The sequence below is a fragment of the Candoia aspera genome, chromosome 1 (assembly GCF_035149785.1).
Source record: "Candoia aspera isolate rCanAsp1 chromosome 1, rCanAsp1.hap2, whole genome shotgun sequence".
Taxonomy (NCBI): Eukaryota; Metazoa; Chordata; class Lepidosauria; order Squamata; family Boidae; genus Candoia; species Candoia aspera.
Window position 1 is genome coordinate 34,864,879 of NC_086153.1, and position 23,229 is coordinate 34,888,107.

The window sequence follows — 23,229 nt, forward strand, 5'->3', positions numbered from 1 at the left end:
AGATGCTACATTGGTTGCCAGTATGTTCCCTTGCCCAATTCAAAGTGCTGGGTTATGATGTATAAACCCTACATGGCTTGGGTCCAGTATATCTTTGGGTCTATCCTTTCCAAGTAAGGTGTACCTATCCTACATGTTCAGCTCAGGAAGGGACCCTGTAGATTCCTATTCTCAGGAAGTTACAGTTTTGGGAATGAGGAAACAGGCATTTTCTCTTACGCAATAGCTTCCCACCCAATATATGAATGGCCTTCTGTCTCCTAGCCTTTAGGATGGCAATGAAGGCTATAGTTTTCACCATTTTTTTGAGGTCTAATGTCTTTGCTGGCTTTGTTTTGTTGTGGGTTTTTTTTAAAGGTTTTTTAGTTAATTGTAATGGTATGTTTATTAACTGTATGTTAATAATGGTTTTATTATTGTTACCATGAGTCTTGATCAAAGATATATAAGTTATATGAACAAACAATAAATAAGCCTACAGCATCATTTACAAAAATTATATCATTATTTACAAAAATGACTCTGGATCACCCAGACGTCCCACAGCATTCTTAGTAAATGGATATGATGACGGCTGCAATCCACTTTCTTTGCAATGTAACCCACATGACCCCTCCCCCCAAAAGACAAAGATTAACTGGGGTGGTAGGGAGATCATTGCAGGGGGCAATTCAACCATCCCTGATTCAACCCACCACCATTTTTTGTTCTGGCTCACTTTCCAAGCAATGTCCATAAAGCCTGTAATTTGCACACCTTTGGGTTACTCTGAAATTTTAAAGGGGAGGGTAGTTCTTGTCCCTCAACACTGTCTTTAGTGCAGTATGTCTACTGAAAGAGGAATGAGTTAAATATTAGTACATACTTAATCAGGAATATATGCAGTGAGTGCTTCATTTAATTGAAAGTGGTAAAAAACCTGTCCTTGCCATTTTACCATTTGTAAATCATAATTGCATATTTGAGACTTTCTCTGCAGCTTTCAGATACATAGAGCGACTGAGCAAATGCTTAGTTCTCCTGTTTATATGTGAGTGCTTTGGCACTTTGACATGTTTCCAGTATAAAATGGATGCATGAGGTAAGAGCCTTTGTAAGTACAAATCGATGCATGTGGCAGAGGTTTAATTATGAATATAACCTTATTAAAAATAAATTTAACTTAGAAAACTGAGCGACTTGGATTGCAGTCCTTACAAAACATTTGCTGAACTGTGGGATGCCATTATTGTGGTGCATGTGGTGTTTAGGGAACATAAAAATAACCATTACAATAAGTCGGGCCATAGAGATAGCTACCCTCCCAAAATAATATATGGTAACAAGGGCAGCGATGTTTGTGTAAATTGTACTATTGGAATAGTAACTATGAAAAAAAATTCTTATTCAGGAATAATTGATCATGTTTTCAAGATAGATAAGGGCACTAAATTAGGGCTTATTGTGCCTTCAGAAAAAGGCCATTTGTGATTATCCTTCCAGTTTACTGTTTTTCAGATGTCTGGTACATTATTCTTAATACGGTGTGGATATGTTGACAATGGTAGAATAGATTGTCCACAGCCTAAATTCAGAAGGAGAACAGAACTCTTTGCAATCTCTCTGAATAGGCAATTGTGTAAGAATTACCTGCATGGTGAAGTTTGTAAACCAATACAGAGTGAGGACTGAGAAATAGAAACAAAAGTAGACTTACCCCAGTGCTTTCTCCACTTCTTTCTTTCAGTCACAAACAGAAGCCAGACTTCAGTTAACTAAAGAAGTACCATCATTATATAGCCATGGTTTCCAGCCTTTATCAGCTGGTGGACACATTGGATAGTTTTGAGAATATGGACTAAACATTTCTCAAAATAGCTGTTGAGGGAATTACCTGTCCATAACATGGCTGCCATGGCAATATGATCAACTATAGCTGATCAGTTAATTAGAGTACTGGCTGCTCTGCACCTCTCCCACAGGGTGTTCCATACTACCAAACCTTTTCTTAACAAAAAAAAAGGGTTATGGGAAACAGTTGGGGCACAGAGATATTCTTAGAATGAAGTTGATGCTGGAAGGTGATATTTTAGTTTGTAGCATGTTAGGTCTCCCCCCTTCTTCTGTTTTTTTAAATTAAAAGCATGTAAGAATGTTACAAGGTACTTGAGGTAAGGATTGTGAAGATGTCTATAGGCACATTGACCCTCTGGGCACCACATTGGGGAATTAAGTTATAGCTTAAAGATATTACTTTATATACCAATAGATGCAATGAACTCATGAAAACTCCACTGAAATCAGGGCCACAACTAGGGTCTGTGTCACCTGGGGCAAACATGGATTCCGCACCCATTTTGGCACCCCCCCCAGCACTCATTTTGGCACCCCACCAGTGCAGCGCCCGGGGCACATGCCCCGGTCCCCCCCCCCCCCAGTTGCAGCCCTGACTGAAATAAATGGAGAATATTCACTAGCTGTACTTCTTACCAAGAGACTATCAAAAGATAGTTCTGTCATGGTTATTTATTTATTTATTTGTTTATTAATTAAATTTATATTACCACCCATCTCCCCCAATGGGGGACTCTGGGCAGTTTACAATAAAAGCAATAATAAAAACATCTGTGATGGATTAACTCTGATTGGTTCAGTAATCTCAAAAGTTGTTATTCCATTCCACATTCCACATGTTGGAGGACACCAGTTTATGTCTTAATAAACCATTCTGCTCTATTCATCTACGTACAATGAAGTAGGTTTTGAAAGGTTTAAAAGGCACTTTTGGATGAATAAGTACACTGCATCCCATGCAATTGCTTTGAGCATTGCCATCAAAGGAGATTTGAAAGGCATAACAAAAAATAGTAACCTTTCAATTATATGTACAAAGACATGCCATAAACAAATAGATGTTGTTAGGTTGTTGTTGTTGTTAGTTGCCATCGAGTTGTTTACGATTCATGGCGACCCTGTGTATAACAGAACAAAATGCTGTTCAGTCTTACATCATATTGTTAGGTGAAGCACAATTTATTACAGGTAACTGGAAAGTAAACTGTAGATAGCTGCAAAGCTGATGATGCTGAAATTTTTTTGCGGCTGTGGGGAGAGCAAATCAGTAAGCAAATGCAGATGATGGTTGGACTGTCTTTGTACCTTGATGGATCTTCTTTCAGTTTCCCCCACCTTCCATTTGTTGTTGGAACTAAATATTAGTGAGAAAAGGTAAGAAAGTTTTATAAAGGGGAAAGATAATTTTGGGAGGATTGTGTAAATCGTGAAGCAAAAAGAACTGAAACCTTTTCTTGGTACATTTTCTCCATACAAGAGAGAAAATATGGAGTCATAATGCTGGCTTTTTATATGGAGTTCATGTATCCATGCCAAGAAATAAGAGCCTTGATGACATCGCTTATAATTTATTAGAGAATTCAGCGTGATCATGATAGAAGCAGCTTCTGAGATCATTCTTCCAGTAGGAGACAGAATCACATAACTCTGTGCCTACTAAATGCAGTCCAAAGAAATAGTTGAACAGGGGAATCATGATTAACAGCAATGAAATCCACTGAGGGATTCACAAAACCCAACAAAATTATGTACAGTATTTCCCTCCATATAGTGCTAAATATTAAGTCAGTCACTAGGGTGACCAGGACTGTACCTGTCCAAAAGCTAGACTTGAAATTAAATTTGATGGATCTCAGAGATCGGGATAATCGAACAGTGCCTAGATTTGAGGAACCACACACAATCCAACTCATTGACCAAGATTATCAAATACTTCATTAGAGGGCTCACTAACCTTTCAGAATGTATGTTTTTCCTTCTTTTATCTTTGGAAACATTTAGCATTTACTTTTCTGCATAAAATACACCCATCTTAGGTATGTAGAAATGTCAAAAATTGTTTTTGTGCTTTTTATCTGTGCAATGCCCTTATTTCATTTTAATATAAGAATAAATGGAGTAATCCATTTGCATCCTGGTCTAAAAAGCAGTGCTACTGAAAGGAATTTCAGCATAGAAACTGTCTTAGTTTTAGTTCCCAGTTACCTGAAGCATTAAGTTATATATTCCTTATCCACATACAAAACCAACAGACATTGTGGAGCAAATGATAGGGACAGTACACACTTGTATTCAGCTTCAGACCTGGAGCTGTAGTGAGGGCTATAGATATTTTCCCATGCAATTGCTATAGCAACACTGTTCTCCTCTGGTTAGTAGTTCTATCATGAAACAAGGTGCATTCATTGATAGTTGAAAATCAATTTAATAATATCCAGAAATGTGTGCGTGCATGTGCATGGTCTGCATATGTGTATATGTGGGTCATGGGAAAAAGAGGAGAGAGAGAGATTCATATTACTGTTGCTTCAAACTGGATGGACTTCCCTGTTTTCTGCAAACCTGATTTGAGTGGGTAATCAGTTATGGAAATTTGTTTGCCATCTGTCAGTTTCCAACTATGTTAATGGACCACCTGATCAAATCATTACCTTTGTTCTGACCTGAAAAATTGTTTGGCTCATCTCTCAGCAAGCACTTTTCTCCACCTCTCATGCCAAATTCATTCCTGGCTCCATCTCTCAGTCAAGGAGAACACTGAAAACCACTGAAAACCTCATGCAAAGGCAAAATTTGGTGGGTTCTCATAAGAATATAAATTGATATAAATTAATCCATGCTTTCCAGGCCAATATGTGAACTGGTATGCTATTAAACTTCAGTTTTGTTATTTCTCAAATTGTTGAGATTATCTTAAAGTGCTTTTAAAAATGTATATATCAGAGGAAATTGTATATGAATTTATCTGCATCAAAATGCATGTGAATTTTTGTGTCTACTTAAAATCCATAACCTAACTGGAGAGTAAGACAATCCAAATCGATGTGAAAAGGCAAAGTAATAGTAAGGGAAAGATGCAGACTGGGAGTAGAGTGACCTATATTCTGTTCCCAGCTTAATTACAAAGATCACTAAGTGATCAAGAGCCACTTATCCTGTTGTGAGTTTAAAGTGAGGAAAATTCTCTATAACAGGGCATGGCTCCCCAAACTCTTTTTGTGGCCCCTCAGAGCTTCTTCCAACTGCACTGATGGATATCTTTTTGTTTGTATATTTTAATTGTTTATACCCTTCCCCAGCCCTTTCTTTTAAAAAGCATTTATTTATTTATTTAAACAGAAAAGAAAAGAAAAGAAAAGAAAAAGAAAAAAAGAAAGCAAAACAAGAGCAACAAAATAAAAATTCCCTTCTCATCCCTATGGGCAGTATGTGTCCTGCTCAACCCTGGCACCACTACATCTATCACCACTGCTGTCTTCTGGTCCTTGTCTACTACCATGATGTCTGGTTGATTGGGCAGTACCAGCCTGTCTGTCTGGATCTGGAAGTCCCACAGGATCTTAGCCCTGTCATTCTCCACAACCTTCTGTGGAATCTCCCATCTGGACTTGGGAGGGTCTAGCCCATATGCTGTGCAGATGTTCCTGCACACAATGCCAGCTACTTATTTTTTTATTTATTTTTATCCCGCCTTTATTATTTTTATAAATAACTCAAGGTGGCAAACATACCTTATACTCCTTCCTCCTCCTATTTTCCCCACAACAACAACCCTGTGAGGTGGGTTGGGCTGAGAGAGGGTCACCCAGCCAGTTTTCATGCCTAAGGCAGGACTAGAACTCACAGACTCCTGGTTTCTAGCCCAGCACCTTAACCACTTGTGCCATTTAGTGTATGCTGTTCCTGCCTGCATCTTACACCCTGCCACTATGTGTTGGACTGTTTCTGAGGCCTCTCTGCACAGTCTTCACCTTGGGTCCTGTCTAGTGTGGTAGATTCCTGCTTCTATGGATCTGGGTCTTAGTGCCTGTTCTTGTGCTGCTGTGATCAGTGCCTCAGTGCTGTCTTTTAGTCCAGCCCTTTCCAGCCACTGGTAGGATTTCTCAGTGTCAGTCACCTCAGCTATCTGTTGATGGTACATCCCATGCAGGGTCTTGTCTTGCCATGGCACTTCCTTTGCCTGATTTTCCTCCTGCGTCTGCTGCTGTCTCAGGCATTCTCTCAACAGCTCATCTTTAGGCACCATCTTACTGATGTACTCCTGGATGCTCTGGGTCTCATCCAGGACAGTGGCTTGAACACTCACCAAACCCCGCCCGCCCTCTTTCAGCCTGATGTACAGTCTTTGGGTGTTGGACTTGGGGTGGAAGCCTCCATACATTGTGAGGAGTTTCTGGGTCTTCACATCAGCAGCCTCCACCTCCTCCTTTGGCCAGCTCAATATACCAGCAAGGTATCTGATGACTGGCAGGGCATACCTGTTGATGGCATGGATCTTTTTCTTCCCATTGAGCTGGCTCTTTAGGACCTGTCTTACCCTTTGGTGATACTTGGATGTTGCTGTCTTCCTTGCCTCATCCTCATGGTTTCCATATGACTGTGGGATACCAAGGTACTTGTAGCTGGTCTGTATGTCTGCTATGTGGCCCGCTGGTAGTTCTACCCCATTACCTACCCTCTCTTTACTACCATCCAACCACACTTCTCCAGTCCAGACTGAAGCCATTAGTGGACAGCTAGGACCACTGAATGGAGCAGAGGTTAACACAGTGGAGAAACTGCACACAAAAAAAGAATATTATCTTAAATAGCTTTAATGAGCACATTAGAGAAACATTAGAGAAAATATTACATTTTCAGTCCCCTGAGTAATTGGGGCCATACTTTTATATCTCTTAAGAATAAGGGCATGAAGAATCCATTTTTATAGATCATTTTCCATGTCATAAGTAAGTAGTTCAAAGGAATGTGGGTATCCAAAAAATATTCTACCCTATTTCTGACAGATTGTAGGCAGGTAACAATAAATCAAAGCATTCGGTATAGGGGGGAAAAAAGAGCCCTAAATAAGACTACATAAACAAGGTGCCTAGGAACAACTAAGGACCAAACTGCATTCAAATATAATCACTTTTCACAAGTTTGTGAAATATAAAGAGAACATAAACAAACAAAAAAACTCTGTAGTATAAAGACTTTTGCCAACAATTAGAGGGCTAGAACTGGAAAATCCTATCTCTACCACATAGGCATGATGCGGCAGCCCCTACTTACTTTGTGGGATTCCCCACCCACCCAGAAAACCACTACGTGGGTTCTTGGCACCTACCACTTGTAATTTTGTGTGCTGTGTAATATTTCCATTAAAACAATGTAATTAAAATATTTCTACATTGTTACTGTATATAAAATAACTCCCATTGAGCATATATATGTGCATATATGAATTCAGAGTAATAGAGCCACTTGGGTGTAGTGGTTAAAGGCAACAGGCTAGAAACTGGAAGACCGTGAGTTCTAGTCCTGCCTTAGGCACAGAGCCAGCTGGGTGGCCTTGGGGCAGGCGAGCAGTCTCTCAGCCCTGGGAAGCAGGCAAGGGCAAACCATTTCCAAAATCTTGCCAAGAAAACTGCAGGGATTAGTCCAGGCAGTCACCGGGAGTCAACACTGATTTGAAAACACACACACACACGCACACAGAGAGAGAGAGAGAGAGAGAGAGACATATTCAGAGTTGAAATAGAGTAGGATCCCCACCACAGCCTGCTAGAACAAGGCCCATAATGGGCTTGGTTTGCCTGTGATTATAGGGAGTGGTAATTCATCCAAATCCAGTGTCCTTTTTCTGTTATATGTGACTATTCTGTGCATAAGAATCCAAAGGCACTAGAGCAAAACACTGATAAGGAGCAAGGAGATAGCTCATTTATTTCTTACTTGTTATTACATGTGAGAACAAAAAAAAAAAAGATGACAAATTACACTCTTAAGCTTACTTTTTTCATTATACAGTCAATTAAGAAATAATATTTAACTGATAAAGGAAAAATGGGTAACTAACACCAAACTGAACTTGGTGTAGAAATGCTTCTGGGCAAAATAATTGTCTCTACAAAAGCCAGATAGCGCTGGATTTATTTAAGCAAAATTGCAAATTAGCTTTCCAGATTGGAAACACATTCCTTTTTTTAATTGGAAAATTTTTAAAAAATATGGAGTGTGGAGATCAACCAATGATATTAAAAATATATTAAATGAAGAAGTACAAATATCTGAGTAAAAAATTTCCATAGCAGAAGCCATATTGTCCATTACCAGTTTTACCAAAGCAATAGGCCCTAATGAAGCTTGCACTTCTAATTAGAAGGCAATTAATTTTTTGAATTTCTTACATTTATTAGTGTTAATGGGAATTGCACATAGAGAAAGATTCAGTACCCAACACTCCATACTTACAAATGTTTCTGTCTCAGTACATACAATAACGTTACCACTGATCAATATGCATTAAAGAATTGTAACTCGGAGCCATCACAATCAATAGACACTGCTGTGTGAACTTCAGTAAGATATGTAGGCTATTCTTTTACAAAGTGGATGGTGGGAAATACATATAGTAGATACAGCATAATTAAATTCTTTGAATTGTATATAACTTTTGTTTTTCTTGTCCCTATCAGTTCAAAAACGCCAGCAGTTGAAAATGTAACATTAGAGAAAGCTTTTATGGAATGCGGATATGGTTTGTTTAAACATATACAATGCAAACACAGATATCCATGTTCAACATCTGCTGGGTTATTTTGGAGGTGCCGGCTTCTTTTGAATAAACCACCAAAATGAAATGATACCCCAGAATGAGTTTCTAGTTCCGTTTGCTTTGCTTTTGAAACCAGATGGATGTGGGAGGAAAGAACCATACTTCGTCTTGATGTGCTTTTTCTGTTTCTAAGGGAATGGCATTCTCTCCAGAAATCCTTCCAAGTAGAATTGTTTCTCTGCTCATTTACATTATAGTGAATTAGACATGTCAGGAACTCTGTTTTGTTTTGCAGTCCAAACAGCTATCATTCTGCATGCAGTCCCCATTTTTAGTTTTCTTTAATTGTCTAAAATCTTGAGCAATTAAGTTTCTTTTTTGAGTTCTTGAACCATGTCATGTAATAATGTTGAATGAAATTTCAGCTACACTGCAATTTTGCTCCATTCTGTAATCTTGCTGAGATTTCATCCCTTTTTAAAATCATTTCTGGATGTCCACAGATCGCTTTTAGGGGTGTTGTGGGCTCCTATGGGTGCAGCGTGTCTGATCAGTGCAATGACAGAAAGAAACATGGCAGACACTAGGAGGGTTTGCATGTGAAGGTAGCCCTTAGGTTTGCAACATGAGAGTCCACCACTCAAACCTATGTTTTCGCCCTTCTCCTTTTCTGGTAGGACTGGGAAGAAGAGCTTGAAGGCTTCATTTTCACATTGCACCTTAGCAACATCTACTGTAATGGAAAAAAAGCAATTCTGCTTTGAAATTAGATTGTTTTAACAAACCATAGTAAAGGTTAACCTGTTTATTCAATTTGGAGACATGGAGACTGCAATTAATCTAAAATGGAAGTCTGTTTTATGGAACAAGGAGAGAGAACATGAGCCCAAGGCATACTAAGCTGCTGCTTCTATCACTGAACCAGATTCCTCAAACTGGTGCCTTCCAGATAAGTTATACCACACCACCCAGAATTCCTATTTCACATGGGAAATGGTCATACTGGCTGAGTATTCCAGTAATGTCACTCCCAATACATTTGGAATGCACCAGATTGAAGAATACTGCATTAAGCCATAATTGATAGCCAAGCAGCCCACTGTCTCCTCAGTTCTGCAAGCCTCACTAATTCCCCTGCTCATTACAGTTTGGATTCTGAACTGCTTTGCTCTTAGATTCCCATTTAGGTGCAACAGATTAACTCCTTAAATAATTCTGAGATTCAGGGCCAATCCTAAGGAAAAATGAATAAACACTCAGGTTTCTCAAGGTGGTTCCTATGATTAGTAAAACAAGCTACTTTGCACGTTAATCAGCTAAATACAGTTTGCTTCTACTGCTCCTGGAGAAATACTACAAAGGTGGACAGCCTATGGGCACACCCACAGTCCTCACATTCTGTCTCTCTCTCTCTCTCTCTCTCTCTCTCTCTCTCTCTCACACACACACACACACACACACACACACACAGCAGTCTGAGATCATGCCACCAAATTTTAAAGACAAAATGGTGGGATATCAGTGAAACAATGTTTGGCTTCACATGGGAAATAAGGGTCTAACCCCACCACCACCAACCCCCTGGTGCTTTGTGGGATTTTCTTTTGTTTTTGTCATAGAAAGAGCCTTGATCAGGAAAGAACAATAATATTTGTAGTGTGGTGTGAAAATGCTGTAGAGGCTATGACAGGAGAAGCCAGTGGCCACAAGAAAGAAGCCTCAGTGAGGCAAAAGACTTAACTCTCCCCCCCTCAAAAAAACCTCCCCCCACACAAGAAAAGATAATTATATGAGGAAAAAAATACTTCTTTCAGGTGAATATAGTCATTCTGGGAGGACAAGAATGCTAAAAACAACCGCAGTTGCTTTTGAGTGAAGAGTTCAGAAGAGAGAATCAGCAGATATTTTTAAAAGAATTTTTTGGTTTGCTTCAGACATCTTGTTTTACACGAACAAATTGTTCACTTCAACCACTTTTATTCTGTATTATATATTGTGTTGTTTACTGTTATGTGGTGGTTTTTTTCTTTTTATTTATTCTTTGTTTTTTATGCTGAACACTGCCCAGAGTCACATTGCCTGAGTTGGACAGCCTTATAAATCTTAGAAATAAACAAGTTAAATATTATGGTCACCATAACTCCCAAAATCCCAAGAGCGAAGTTCAAAGCAGGACATTTGGAAGGTTAAATAAAACAGTCCCAGTGAGATTATTGCATTTATCTGTGACTTGAATTTGGGGTCATGCAAAATATATTTAAGATTCCATTGTGGGGAGAGAAACACTGATAAAGTTGTTTATTTTTTGCAATGGCCCAAATGATCACTGAAGAAGGAAGGTACTGTATGCAGAGCCAATCTTCTGAGGAGGAGGCTGTAGAATTATTGCACTTACAAAAGAAATATAGTAATTTATTATAATAACAATATCATCTCCATTCCTCTTTGGAGATTAAATCATTTTTGTGCTTCTTTTGTTTTATGAATAAATGTAAGACTTGATAAAAGAAACCAAGGGTCAAATTTCCAGGAGGATTCTGGAGTACATGTTGGAGGAAAAGTGAGGAAAGTCCCATGCATGTTGATCTGAGCCCAAATCATAGTTTCCATTCTGATGTATATGTGTATTAACATGCATAAATTGCCTTCATTTAATACTGTCAGTTGGGGTTGTATTTCAAAATATACCTTAAGTGGCAGATGCACATTAACTATTTCTCAAAATGCTGGAAGGACAAAGGAACAGTGGACAGACTAATATAAATGCATTGAAATATACTTGATTTTATACCAAAGTAGTTAAATATGGTTATGGCTTCTGTGATTTATTAAGCAAATAACTTGGTAGTATACCATATGGCATAGTGGTTAAGGTGTTGGATTAGTAGACAGGAGACCCATAAAAGCACACTTGTGACCAGTCACTCTCTCTGACCCCAACCTACCTCACAGGGTTGTTATGGGGAAAAATAGGAGGGGGGAGCACTGTGTATGCTACCTTCAGCATCTAACTGAAAGATGGGGTATAAATTAAAAAAAAAAAAAATCTTGATAGCAGAGTAATTTGGAGGTCAAAGTCAACAGGGTGTTAAGAAAATGGTCTTTCCCCAGCCAGGGAGAGGAAACAAAGATACAGATGGTAGGAAACATTTTAGAGAGACAGTTCTCGCTAAATATCTCCTCTTTCTGGAAGCAACAAATAGGCACCTTTGTAGGAGTATCTGTTTCTACTGTTCCTTAACCATGCTTGGGAAATGTAATCTTTTGCAGATTCCAATATGAAAATATTATTCCACCTGCACTTCTCAGATTAATGTGTATCAGAACCAGACTACCCACTAGAATTGGTACAGTATATCTTCTCATTGTGCAGTGCTATTATTGGCAGTTTAAATGGACCAGAATAGCTTTATAAAAGTTAGATGAAAATACGCATTTAAATATGGATTTAGAAAGCAAATCTAATTAGTGCAAATCTGTAATTTCTTATCTTCTAGAGAAGTAGAGGATCGTGTTTCAACAGTACAGGTTTGAACCCATTTCTCCAAGTGAACAACTGTCAGACAGTACCATGAGATTAATGCTGTGTTTTTTGGTTTGGTTTTATTGTATATAAAAAGGTTATAAGCAAAGGGAAAAGAAAGCTGAAGAATGGGATTGATTAATGTGATACATTTGAGCTTGCTTGCTTGCTTGCTTGCTTGCTTTCCTTCCTTCTTTTCTTTCTTTCTTTCTTTCTTTCTTTCTTTCTTTCTTTCTTTCTTTCTTTCTTTCTTTCTTTCTTTCTTTCTTTCTTTCTACTACAAGTCTCAACAGCCAGTCAGAGAGATCAGCTTCACACTCAGTAAATTAAATTTAAATTACACAGTCTTGGTGAGAAAATTGCTCAGTTAATCTAGCCTCCTGAAATGAAATTTTATTTTTTTTCCACATGAACTCCATCCTAATTTTTCATACCCTGTTGTTTTCTGCTAGAAATCCCATCATTTTATGTTACTTTATTTTCTATCTCTCTTTTCTTTTATAACAACCAGATATTAGTTTTCAGCAAATTTATCTTATGGCTCAGGAATGTAATGTGTTCAGAATGGAAGAAAGAGGTAATAGCTAAATAGCTGCTTTTATTTTATTGCAAGGAGGGGATTGGAAAATCACTAAAAATGCAAACATTTGAAATATTATCCATACATTTTGCTACTTTAAAATACAGCAGAAAGTTTAAACAATGCACTGTTCATAAACAGTATTGAATAACAATAAATATACAATAAATTATGTTAATCAGACAGTCTAGCTAATGGGAGGATGCAATCTGCTAAATAATAGTACTGCAAGAATTAGCACTGCAGACTGTTTGGTTTATGTTTGCAGTATTGGACTAGGTATGAAATGACCAATAATAACATCCTTAAATTGCCATTAATCTCTGTTAGCAATTTTGATCTACTTCTCTGCCAGTGTTCCTGGTGGTATTCATTCATTCATTCCATTTATTAACCACCTGTAATCAACCATAAATGATACAAAAAATATTCACAGTAAGCTAAATGTCTACCAATATTGCAAATTAGCAGATGTATAAAAAGGAGTCAGAAACCTCCCTCAGAAAGTCCTTTTTTATTTTCCTTTTTCTTTTTCCCTACTTCTTTGGTATTTTAATTCTTGTTAAATTTGCAAAGAGGGAGCACGACTGACCTCTACAGGGATGCTGTTCAAAGGATAGGTGTAGCTACTGAGAAGCAGTGCCTTTGAGTCTTTATGAACCCTTTACTTTTTGTAAGTGGGGTACTACCAACAGCTTCTCTTAGGACAAACAAATCAGATAGGTAGATTCCAATCCTGATGATACCTAATCAGTACCTACTTGTAGTTTCACCTATCTCTCATGGTTTCTGCCCATTGCAGTAGATCTAGCAGAGTGGGCATGCTCAGTGAAGCCATGTCACCGGGTGGATCCTAGAAAGAATGCTTCCTCTGATGTGGCACCTGCCCAAGATTAAGATGACCCTGACCCCTTTCTCCTTCCAGGAAGCCATGAAGACCTGGCTTTTCCCCAGGCGCTGGGGCCGGGATGTTAGTAAAGCCCAGCATAAGTGTGTGAAATGTGTTGGTAAGGTGATTTTACAGAAGCTTCAACCTGGTTCTGTTAATTGATTTGTGTAGCACTTTTTACTTTAGCTTACTGCCCAGAGTTCCATTGGTAGGTGGTGGCTATATATATTTGTTAAATAAGTAAGTCAGTATGTCTGTAAGTAAATAAGTGACAAATCCCATAGAGTTTTTATAGATTAAAACCAGCACTTTGAATTGTACCTGAAAGACTGTTGGGAACCAGTCAGGGCCTGTAATGTGCTCCTGGCTGATGGCTGTTCCATTGCTTAATAGCTCTCATGGTCAAAAGGTTACTCCTTATTCTGAGTGTGCATCTCCCTCTGTAAAGCTTCCTTCCACTGGCTTTGTCCTAGCCTCAGGTGGTACAAAGAATAAATTCACACTCTCTTCTGTGTGATGAAGTACTAAAAGATTGCTATCATTGACTCCCCTTAGCCTTCTTTTCTTTAGGCTAAACATATCCAGTTCTTTTAAATGTTCTTCATAAGATTTAGCCTCCAAGTCTTCCACCATTTTTCTGCTCTTCTCTATGTTCTTCCTAGTTCCTCAATATCCTTCTCGTATTGTGTCAACCAAAACTGGGCACAGTATTCCAGGTGCAGTCTGATCAGTGCAGCATAGAGCAGAACGATCACTTCCCATGATCCCAACATTATATTTTGGTTGATGCAGCACAAGATTGCATCAACAAGATTGGCTCTTTTGGCAGCTGCAGCACACATCAAGGACACCATATGTATGATTCCTGCAAGGAAATATTGACTAAATTATTTAAAAACATTTATAACCAAACTTCTATTACTCCAAAAGTCTGTTCTGTTGTGATATCTAAATTAGACCAATGTGTTCTATAGACCAAATAGGAAAACAGTCGAAAGAAAGTTGGCACACCTTCCTCCTTTTTAACCTCCTAAAACTAAAATAAATCTAATTGGGTTAGAGAATAATACTAAGATAATTGCTACCATTCACCCAAGAGATACTTTAACTTGTGCATGTATCACTATGATTCTGTCAATCTGTAGGTCATTCCACTACACAAAGCTGGAAAGGAGAGGGCTTTTCCATTGCCTTTTAAATCCTCTGTTAATGAAAACTCTCTGAGCAGCTGCCCTGCAAATTATGGATGTTTATCATGGTTACTACTAATAATGACTAGCATTCATTTTTGCCAAACAGATCTTTTATCCATCTTTCACCTTCCAATTAAAGAGGACAAAATTGAAGCCCTAGCAAATGCTATTCTGTGCTATATCTCATGAAGCTGGATAGTGTTCATTTTGTTTTTCCTTGGTGACTAGAAAGGTAGAACAGAAATCAGATGCATCTGCAACTTCTTTTTATACCACAGATGAAACAAGTGATATAAAACAACCTTGTACTTAATTATAAGTTTGTTCAGTTAGTCTTGGATTATCACTGTCTTGTTGAATAGCAATTATCAACAGCCTCTTTATCTTCTCTCTGCTTCTAAGATTCTGCAGGTTATGAATGTAAGCAATGCAAAGCAAGTACTCAGTTCCTGATCTCTTCTGTGGGCAACTAACTCTATATATACTATATACAAAAGGGAATTTACAAGTTTGAAACTAGTCTACAGAGCACACATTCTAAAAGAATTATAATAGTCCTCCTTCAGAAAGAAAAAAAGCTGTTATAGTATTTCACCATTGGTTTATTTTTCTCAGATTACCCATCTGAAGTTGATGAAACACAGTAGTGGCATTTGCTGGCTGCAATGGGTTTCCCTGTTGGAAGAAAAATCTAGGAATGGGACAGGAACAGCATTGGTCATCCTGGTGGAGGACCTGCTTGAGAACATGAATCAGGGAGTGCATCTCAGGACCATCAATCATTGTATCTTTTTCACTGCCTGCAAGGGTTGGGAGTTGGGCACTGTTTTAGAGTGGGTCCGCTCTTTTCTCAGTGGACAGTTCCTATCAGTGCTTGTGAGAAAGGAGCGATTGGCTCAATAGGTACATCTGTCTGAGATGCCACAAGCTTCATTCCCCCTGCCTTCTTCGTTGTTTACATGAAGCTGCCAGGAAAGGTCATATATTGGTTTAGGATGAAGTATCATCAATATTCTGATGATACCAAGTTGTACATCACCCATTCAAGGCTGGGCTGGAGATGGAAGTCTTGACCCAGTGCCTGGAGGCTGTTGAAGTCTAGGTGCTACAAAACAAGCTAAAGTTGAACTTTAGCATGATGGATGTACTGTTTGTCCAGCAGAGTTCTTTATCAGTTACAATTTTAACTCTGGATTGTGTGGTACTTACTTTAAAATTTCAGGTTTGTACCTTGGGGGTACTCTTGGACGCTTGGCTTCTATTGCACGGATAGGTGGTGGCCATTGTCCTGGGGGCCTTTTTCCAGCTTGAGTGCCAGTTGTGGTCCCACTTTGAGAGGGAGACTCTGGTGATGCTCATGCCCTAATCTTCACTTGCTTAGACTGCTGTAAAACACTGTACATGGGGCTGTCTTTGAAGGCCGCTTTGAAACTGAACTGATGCAAAATGTAGCAGCCATTTGGTGAGTAAGAGTACATATAACAACTGTTCTGTAGGTCCTGCAATGGATTCTACTAAGTTTCCAGATGTAATTCAAAGTGCAGCTTTTGACCCATAAAGCCATATATGACTTGGCTCCTAGGTGCCTCCAGGACCACCTCTTCCAATTGCAATCAACCCATCCAATGCATTCCTCATATGAGAGGCTATTAATAATTCTTCATTTTGGGGAGATGGAGAGCAAGAGCCCAGAAGAGGAGGGGGCTCCTTCTAGAGGCCAGGTTGGTGCCCACCCTAATGGTATTCCAAAAACTGGTTAAGTCTGAATTGTTTTTGGAGTCTTAGGATACTAAATGCAAGGAGTATGATTCTCTGTATGATTATAGTGGTGATATGCCAGGGGTCTCATCTGAATCTACTATCAAACCTGCACCCGCATCTGGAAGAGCTTTTAGGATAGTTATTGGGAATCAGTCTTAATAAGCAAAGTGGAATTTTACTACTGAAAACAAGCATGTGAACAATAAAGCTGTAATGCATCCATAATGCATACTGCATAGGCTGATAGTTTTCCCTCATTATTTTTGCCTCTCATTTTCCTCCCTGTCCTATACTCCTTCGTTGCCTCAGCAGTGTAATTAGACAGTAAGTACCTAGGAACAGGATATTTATACACCATTCAATAAAACCAACAGCACCAGTACCACTGAAATTATTACTATTAGATTTATATTCCGCCTTTATCTAGCATGACTCGAGATGACATAAGTAATGTTCCCACTTCCTATTTTTCCCACAACAACCACTTTCATAGTATGGGTTGGATTGGGCTGGGAGAGAGTGACTGACCCAGAGTCATCCAGACAGCTTTTATACATAGAGGAGGACTAGAACTCACCATCTCCTGGTTTCTAGTACAGCACTTAAACCATTACACCAAACTGGCTCTCTTTTGCATTTTCTCATTATGTATGGGGGTTTCTTTTCAAATTCTGCTTTCTGACTCAGAGCCAAAAGTCGCATTCAGAGAGAACAACCCTAAAAAATCTGTTCCGGGGTCACAGTTTTTGGGTGTATGTAAGGGATATTTTGGACTGTGTGTATTGCCTGCTGAAAATAATAATAATAATAATAATAAAAAAAGCAACTGAAAAAGAATTGTAAGTTGGGAAGGCAGTCAGTTCCATCACACTCACACATCAGTAAATTCCTGGTCGGAGGTGAAGAACAATTAGAATAATGTCAGAGCAAACCAGATAGACGTGTAAGTGAGATGTGATTAATATGCTTCCAGAGGGCCGTTGAGTGGAGAAAGATTTCCACCTGTAAAGAAAGGAAACACAAAGCAAATTAAATGGTGCAGAGAAGAGAGAAACAAGGATAAGATGTTGTCACGGTCAGAGGATAGAGAGCAACACTGAATGTCTCTGTGGACTTGTGACATAATCTTTTGTTAGCTCTCAAATAAAAAAGGATCTTACATCATCATTAAAAAAAAAGTCTTACAGAATGTTACGAGTTCCCTAAGATTTGCTATGATTGTGCCTGCAAAACCTTGACAGAGGTGAGGACTGAGTTGGAGCAGTTTGATTGATCCAATGGGCTCTCTTATTTATTTGCAGACCACAGATGACATCTTGGTGGCCTCAGCTGAATGCCCCAGTGATGATGAGGACATTGATCCCTGTGAGACGAGCTCAGGTGGGTTAGGTTAGTCAACTTTTTTATTACTTCCTTTTTATTTTTATTCTTTGCATGCGGCAGTGATGAAAGAACACTTTATTTCAACCTCCGTTGATGGTGAGGCAAAATTGGGTCCCAGTTAGGAATTGTCAACATAATTCTGTGTATGTAAATGTGTCTGTTATGTATGAGATAGAAAGAAAGAGAGAGAGATAAAGACTCCTACTAAGGGGGTTATTGTCCTTTGGCAGCCTATAATCACAGGAAACTTAACAACTATAGAGGAAAACTATCAACATAGATCAGAACCTTGACAATAAATTCTAGGAGTTCTCCTTTGAAAATAGTGGTGGCTACTTAGGTTACTTTTTATTAAAAGTTCTTCAGGAACAATTAATTGTATGACAGTGGGGTTATTTTAAGCAACGTGTTTATTAAGGATCCTGTAGATAATATATCTTCTTGCCTAAAAAGCAGAGATTTTAGGGACTAGGAAAGGTTTGAGCCCCTCTGAAAGAAAAAAAAAAGCATCTTCCACTGACAATACTTGCTAATTGCCTGGAATTGTACATATTTCTGCTGAGCAGAAGGCATTTTGCCAGGGAGGACTTCACAGATGGGAAACAGTGAAAAAATGTTAGATTTACAACCAGACTATGAAATCTCAATAAGGAAAGTATTATTTGTGTATGGACATTAAGAGCTATAGTGTAATGGTTGCCTAATCCCAAATACTCAGTCTCACAAGCTCGGGCTTAAAGATAACTGATTTATTAAAGGAATAGTATGCAAATACAGAGAAAGCTGAGAATGAGCAAAAGCGCGCCAAATACAAACTTAAAAGCCTTGCCTTCAATCCAGTCCCGCCCTCAGCACCCGTCAGCACGCACCCCCTCCCAGGTGCTAGCAACCGTTACACGCGCCTGGGAAAGTAACCTTGAGTAGGATTGCAAACCCAAACATACATTCCAAAGTTCCAAAACAAAGCAGAGCGCCCGAATGGAAAATACCAGCAATGAGCAAGCCGGGAATACACAGGAAAACGGTTTGACATGTGAAACGTTACGATGTTAACAGAACATTGAAACGGGGAACATGACATATAGCTTTCTGTATAAGTAGGTAGGTGATAGAACACACCTTGTAGTCTGGTGAACAATTCAGTCAATATTCAAATTGCAGCTGACCATCTCTGCTTGCAACTTATTTTAGGAGGAGAGTGAGGGGAGGTTGAAATGTATCCCTGACAAGACTGATGATCACAAACTCCCATTCATAGGACTGGCAACAGTGTGCATGAATGAGTGACAGACCACAACTTCTAAGATATACAGTTACTTCCATAGTGAAGATTTTATCACGTGGCTCCTATTTAAAAGGATAGTTCTGTTACCTGTAACAACAGAAAGTTATAAGAATAAGGCAAGAAAGGCATTTTCTGTGTGCAGGGATTTTAATATGTTTCTCTATAACTTAACAGAAATTACCAATATAATTTCATTTTACCCCATAATTGCAATGGCTATAAAAAATTTTAAGTTCCAGGATCCTTGGTGTGCTGCACATGATGACTCCTAAACCTTTCTTATAGTCAGGATGTCATTCTCCAAGGCTGTCGGCAGTTCTCCAGGGCTTCAGGTGAAGGACTTTTCCATCATCTAATTCAGTGTTTCTCAACTTTGGCCACTTGAAGGCCAAAGTCCAAATGTGTGGACTTCAACTCCCAGAACTCCCCAGCCAGCAATTCTGAGAGTTGAAGTCCACACTTTTTTAAGTGGTCAAGGTTGAGAAACACTGATCTAACTGGTCCTCTAGCAGCTCCAGGGGTTGAATCTGAGACCTTTTCTTCACTGATCTCTGTTTCCTTTCCCATATTCTCCATTAGATTTTTTATAAAGACCAAGATATACAGTATATTACAGTAAAAGTTTTGGCAGAGTACAGTCAACTACAGAACAGCTTACTTTAGATGCAAATATTGTGGAATTCTATTGGAGGACACTAGAAAGTCAAATTTGACTCCTTTTGATTTGGATGCAACTGTGCAACTTTTTGAAAGGTTATTGAAGTGGTTTGTCAGTACTTTCTTCCAAGATTTTTGTTTGTTTGTTTTTAATTTTCTGGTCTACTTTATAGTTGATATGTAATGTTTCAGCAAGGAAGCCAAATAATTGTTCCTTCACTCTGAAATCATTATTTCTCACAATATTTCCAGGAAATACAGATATTTATAAATATTTGTACATTAATAAATTTCCTGCTGGGGTTGTGTTTCATGATTTATGGGGCCATTTCAAGCTCTGGGAATCAAAAGTACAAACGCATCTAATTTATCAGACTTCAATAGATTCCATGTATTGAAACAGCAAGAGTAACATTCCATTAAGACATAATATATATCAGATATGCTGGATGTATTAGATGTACCAGTGCTTAATTATCTATAATAAAAAAACTTCCGTGATCCATATTTTGCATTTATTTATATTAGAGTTGTCGGGCTAAGGGCCAGAAAGCACCTCAGTGCTATTTGTTGTTTGTTTTTATCCAGTGATTCAAAACACATAGAATCAAATGCAGGTTTGTAATTTGTACTGTTACTTCTGGAACTAAAAGCTCCATTTTACTCATTTACATCTTCTTGTACATCTGTCTAACTCAAAATCTGACTTGCCAGGCTAGGGTTAAGTTCAAGAAGAAACTAGGAAGGATGCTTATTCTGTGTGATGGCTCCCAAGTACCACAGTTCCCATACATTTTTACATCTTCCAACAAGGCTTGACCAATCCATCAAAGCTCGGCCAGTCATACCTTGCCATTTTAGCCACACCCTTTTCCAGTTGAATGCCATCGCCTTTGTTCTGTTATTTTAGTGACCAACCTTTCTGCCTCCATATTTTGCTTTAAGTGGGCCTCATGTATCTCATCTTTCATATATATCCATTCACACAAATGCCTGGTGTTATGCCGCACATTATCACTGTATAATGGCATTATATAATGATTGACATCACATGCTACTGACATATATTGGTATTAATATACTACTATATGTTTTATTACTGAATGTAGTTAAACATGGTTCATAGAGTCCTAAAAAATAGATATTAAGAATTGAGAAATCTCAGCCTTTTACAAGTTAAGTTTTATTTATCCTTCTGTGTTGTATTAATCCATTTACCTACTCTGAAATAAAACGTTATTTGTGAGTTAGAGGTTGTGAACTCTATTGGAGAGAATTAGCTGCAACAGTTTTCTCCAAAGATTTAAACAAACCCCAAATCGTTATTTCCTTCTGTACTAGAATAACTGGCTTCATCCCTCCTTCCCTCCCTCCCTCCTTCTTTTTCCATGTCTTAACACACAACTGACTCCTTGTTGCCTCCTGGGAGAATGTCTCCTGAGAGGAGGCAGCATTTCTAAAATGTCAGTGCTTCTAAAAGATATTTCAGCTCTGATACTTTGCTTCTGTGTTTGAATACTAGAAGAATAGCCACAATACTATCCTGTCTATGTGCCCTTGATTATAAGGAACTGGCTGGCATATAGATATATTTGGAGGACACAAAATCATGTACCCTTCCTGTAAGGTCATGGATATAGAATTGATGACAAGGAAACCACTATACCTTCAAAGTGCTAATCATGAACAGAGAGATCCAAGCCCTAACACCTATAGGCACACTGCTTTAGGGCAGCAGCAGGGTTGGGGAAGACATGTTTCTGCCTCTTTTTGCTCTCAGCACAAGCAGTGCTCATTTTGGAAAGTTCTCTCAGATGCAGAGATAATAATGGCACTTACAGAAGTTAATGCTTATGGATAAGCGTGTTTGATATATAGTAAAAACTTAAGTCAGCGTAAAGATCTGCATCTATATCTCTGCAACTGCTGATTTATAGTTCGATATTGGTTGTGCTGAATTATTAATTTGTTTGATTTATTTAGAAAGTAAGGCAGCAGTATCATTCCCTGGGAGGATTATCCTGTCAGGATTTTCACTGCCAGCAAGTCCTTGTCTATCATCTCTTATTTTGCTTGCTGGGCACCTGCCTTTTGATAAATAATGAATACAAAGATGTGACTTGCAAAAAATACAGGAAATACATGAAAATGTAAAGCAGTGTGTGGAACATTAAATAAAAATAAAGCCAGAATAAAAAATGACCAAAACATATAAAGAGCAGCTTATGTTGGGATAGACAAAAGTATCACACAAACTATTATGGAGAGAAAAATCCAGTCATACCTCTTGCCCATTCTTTGCTCTTAGATTGATACAACCTTTCAATTCCTGTCTGTATGTAGCATGTGAGAAAGAGGTCTGTAGTTCCTGCTTCTTGAGCACATATTCTCAAATATGAATTTGAACAATAAGGATATATCCCAGTATTTGGGGATGGAAAGTGGTTAAGGCAAATCAGTAGACCAGAAATCATTTATCTTATCTACAGCCAAAGTATGTCATCCCATGGAGATAATTGTCAGTTTCTCTTCCTGATCTTGATATGGCGAGACACTGCTGTCAATTTTTTGATTCAGATAATATAATCTCCTTTGATATCATTCTATTCTTTTCCATTGCAGATTTATTTCTTATATGTTTGATTTCCTTATTTGATAGGCATAATAAAAGCAGATTGATGTGTGCATTTTTGCTTGTTTCATGTATTATATTCGCTGTGCATCCAAAAGTGGCCTTTTAATCACAGCTGATTAAAAGATTATAAAGATAGTTATTGGAAGATCTCCAATTTTTTCTTGTGAGTATGAGATCCCTCCTGTATTTTCCAGCTAATACCAAATTACTGATGTATAGATGTTCAAATGGATGCTGATAGGTGAAATTCTCAAAGACAACCCAAATATATGCCAGCTTTTTCCCTATGGTTGACATCAAACCTGCGTATGATAGGTTTTATATCAGATGAGATCAGATAATAATCTAGCTCAAGTCTATCTAGCCCAAGATTGTTTAAGCAGCAGTAGCAGGAGGTTATTTCCATTTTCTAATACCTAGAATCATAGAATGGGAAAGGCCATTGAAGCCAACTCCTGTTCAGTGCAAGGAACCCAGTTAAGGCATCATTGCCAAGTTCTATGAATTCTCTTCTTAAACATCTCCCAAAAAGGAGAACCTTCCACCTCCATAAATGATTCAGGTACCAAATATTCTGCCTGTACATTTTGTTTAAAACATTCAATTGGAATCTGCCTCTCCGTAATTTCATTCCATTATACCATGTTTGACGTTCTGGGACAGTTTCTCTTCAAACTGGCTTGTATGGCCCCTCAAACTGGAGTCTCCTCAGTTCCAACATTTCTCCTAG

General features: G+C 38.4%; 1 protein-coding gene across 11 annotated transcripts in view; it reads left to right on the plus strand.

Annotated features, from left to right (window-relative positions):
- The window catches only part of NRXN1 (neurexin 1), a 1,050,871-nt gene that overhangs the window by 1,017,084 nt on the left and 10,558 nt on the right, over positions 1-23,229 (plus strand). For 7 of the 11 annotated variants that reach the window (XM_063301563.1, XM_063301615.1, XM_063301589.1 and 4 more), the window contains one exon: positions 17,841-17,928. In XM_063301563.1, the coding sequence (XP_063157633.1) occupies positions 17,841-17,928 (88 nt within the window). The remainder of the gene's footprint in view (positions 1-17,840; positions 17,929-23,229) is intronic. The other 4 variants (XM_063301572.1, XM_063301624.1, XM_063301597.1 and 1 more) reach the window with 1 other exon arrangement.